General features: G+C 39.3%; 1 protein-coding gene across 1 annotated transcript in view; it reads right to left on the reverse strand.

Annotated features, from left to right (window-relative positions):
• MAGT1 (magnesium transporter 1) overlaps window positions 1-3,284 on the reverse strand; it is a gene marked incomplete at its 3' end in the record, with an annotated part of 11,598 nt that overhangs the window by 5,673 nt on the left and 2,641 nt on the right. Inside the window, exons 4-6 of the mRNA XM_009077786.1 lie at window positions 2,852-2,992; window positions 2,433-2,522; window positions 1-37 (exon numbers count right to left, since the gene is read on the reverse strand). Coding sequence (XP_009076034.1) covers window positions 1-37; window positions 2,433-2,522; window positions 2,852-2,992 — 268 coding nt within the window. The remainder of the gene's footprint in view (window positions 38-2,432; window positions 2,523-2,851; window positions 2,993-3,284) is intronic.

Genomic DNA, 3,284 nt, shown 5'->3' on the forward strand with positions numbered 1-3,284 from the left:
CCACAAACTGGGCTTGGCTGCTCCCATGGATGTAACTCTGCAAGAAACAAAAAGCACATGAATTTAGAAAAGACTGGAGTCAACTCTGACATCATTAACAGCAGCTACAGAGCCTGGGACTGGGTTTGGCAATGTTTCTTTCAGGAGACAAAGTTGGAGCATGAACAATTTTAGCTGTTGAGTACTGATTCTGGGGGAAGCTGTGTCAGCATCAAAAATCTATTAGGATGCACAATCAGCCTCAAGTACCATTGTGATTGCAAGAAGTGCAAGTGCAGATATAACTCTCATGGTCCAGACTCAGTTCAGCTGGGCAAAATGCCATGATTAGGCCTCCTGCACCCACTGTGATCCACATCTGACCCCTAACTCAGATTCTTTGGTTAGGTACAATGTTGCTCAGCTTTGGGAGTCTCTTTGATCTGTGTGTGAGCCCTACTTGCTTGGCTCCAGAATCAAACATCTGAAATCTTTTCCAGGGCACACCAAGAAAATAAATATCACTACTCACACCAGTGAAGCTTTATTTTTCAGTCTCAAAAAGGCTGAGGAATGATGTAAACAGAAGAAACAAAAGGAAGAGTTTTCAAGAAAACACTTGAAATAAAAGAACTTCCACTCAGTAAGTTGGCTCAGCTTTATTTACATTAATAGTTTAGTAACCAACTGGGTTAACACAAAAAATGAAATCTGTGAAAGAAAACCACTTTTGAATCCCCCATGGGAAGCTCTACATAACTGTTGTTATGATGTTATATCCAAGAAGGAAAAAAAAAAAGAATTTGATAAGCAGATCTACTTTCTATGGAAAAATACAAAGGGCATTACAAACCTAATGAGACATGAAAGACATTTCACCAAATTGATTCCCCTCTAATTAAAATACATGAGAAAAGGCAACATTTGATGCGTAAGCACCTCTGAAGATGCAATGCTCTCACAACATTCTGAATACTTTTGATGCATCTCATTCTATAATTCCATGTACAGAGCTGTGGAGTTCAAGTGATGTTAAAAGAGACTTTTCCCAAGAAAGACTTCATAAGTCTGAGGCCACTAGATATTAACTTACCTCAAGGACCAAGAAGAAATATGTTTTTATATGAAAGTCATTAGCTGAGTGTATGAGTGAAGAAGACCAGGCTAAACACAAACTGCCAGGCCCAGCAATAAGACTGTTCAACATGTGAGACTCAGCACAAACACTTTCATTTTGCTGTTAGCAATTTAGAACCATTATGTCCCTGCATCACTGGAGATACAATATATGTACAAGACAGAGCAAAGCAAATGTCAGAGGTAAGTAAATGCTGAAAAAAAATCTATAAAACACAAATAGCAGGTCAGAGAAAGGGAAGAGATGAAGTAATTTAAAATAATCGACCCTAAAATCTAAGCAAAACAGCATTGTCATTATGCTTCCTCCAAAATTTATCTCTTTTTTAGTTTTACATTTTGGAGAGAAGAGGAATAGCAGGAAAGATGCAGGAAAGATGCAAGAAAGGCTTCCCTTATGTTCTGAAGCAAGGGGGAACACCTCCATCCAAATTAATTGCCAGCAATACTTCTGTGTGTTACCCTCTTTACCCTACTGCATTAGTGTAGTGCTTTCTGATTGCTACAATAATCCAAGTATCTGCACAGAAAAAGACTTTGAATTCTCTAGGTATTAACAAAACTAACTCCAGAATAAGTTTGGAACTGGTATGTCCCATTACCAGCAGAGTACCAACCACATGACTCCTGTCTAATGCTTTGTCACATGGAAAGCACTTTGAACACTCTCTAACCAAAACCACAACATGCTGCTAGAGAGTCAATCAACCTTACTATCTATCATGTCATTAAGACTTGCATTTTTTTATTTCACCTCTTAAAAGCTCACTACTCAGCACAGAAAGCAATACATTTATAAAACCCAAAGCAATGTGTGTCCTCTTGGAATATCACAGCAGAGATGCCACCATTCCTAGAGAATGAATGATTCACTGAACAAAGCCTGCAGGAATGATCCTCCTATCAACATGGAGTCCTGGGTTATGGTTGAAGATACCACACAAGTTACACAACAGAGCACTTTGTTGTCTTAGCAGCAAAGTACAAGTTTGCAAACAGTTTGTTCTATTTGAGCCAAGAAAAGGATAAAGCCAAATAGGAGAAAATCTGAATCTTGACTGGAACTCTAACACTCCTCTTGTTTCCCACAAAACAAAACCTCCCTTTACAGGCATGTTTTAAGAGAAGATAGATCATCTCTGAACTAACCAACAGTTCTCTGATTTTCCTTGCTCACTGCAGGAGAAGTTAGTCTCTCCCACTTACAAAGAAAGAAGGCAAGAGTAGAATTTGCACTGACTTCTCTCTTTTAGCATCAGTTTTATTTTGCAGAAATACAACAGAAACGCAGATGAGAAAATGAGGAAAAAACTCACCACTTGTCCTGTATGGGGATTCTTATGAGCATAGGGGGGACCTCTAATGTGGTTCCACATCTGGCCTGATGTCATTGCTAACACAAAACACTGAAAACGAAAGAGGAAACACTATTTAATAAAGATTTTTTTTATTTAATCTGGTGTCTTTTTAACTCATACCAAAACATGCTGGTTTGGAATACAACCTTAAGCTAGGCATTGTTCTACCTCCTATCTGCACAAAAGGCATCTAATCAAGCACTCACTGAGCTAAAAGGACCAAGACTGAATAACATTATAAGCCTTCCAAAAAGTAAAACTAATAGCACCTCATCTTCCTCTTCCAGATGTAAGCATCTTCAAATACAGAAGCTTGTAAAGACTTGAACTGCTACAAAACTCGTGACAAGAGGCAGACAGGAGCTGGAATCACTCACCAAAGCAGCAAATGCCCAGCCAGTTTTGTTATAGAGGAAGTCCAGGTTGCTCCCACGCAGGTACACGAGGCCTCCGATGACAGCCAGCAGCAGCCCCAGCATCAATGGTCCAGCGTAGTTCGGTGGCCTGATCACACGGATCTGAACAGAGGATATAAAAGTATTTCCTCTCAACGGATGAGATACTGTACCTGCACTCCTGCTAACATATTGAGTGGAAAGAATATCAACACACACATATTCCATATAATAAATCTAATTTGGGAGGTAAGTAATGCTTCTTCCCCTGTTGCTGTAACATCAGTTTAACACCCTTTACCCAATCCAATAATTTAAAGCCTGGTTTTCTTCCGCACAAACAGAAGAGTGAGAAGGAAGGAGACGAGTTCTACCACCTTATCAAACACAGAATTACACAAAATATTAGCAAGCC

The sequence above is a fragment of the Acanthisitta chloris genome, unplaced genomic scaffold (genome assembly GCF_000695815.1).
Source record: "Acanthisitta chloris isolate BGI_N310 unplaced genomic scaffold, ASM69581v1 scaffold2177, whole genome shotgun sequence".
Lineage (NCBI taxonomy): Eukaryota > Metazoa > Chordata > Aves > Passeriformes > Acanthisittidae > Acanthisitta > Acanthisitta chloris.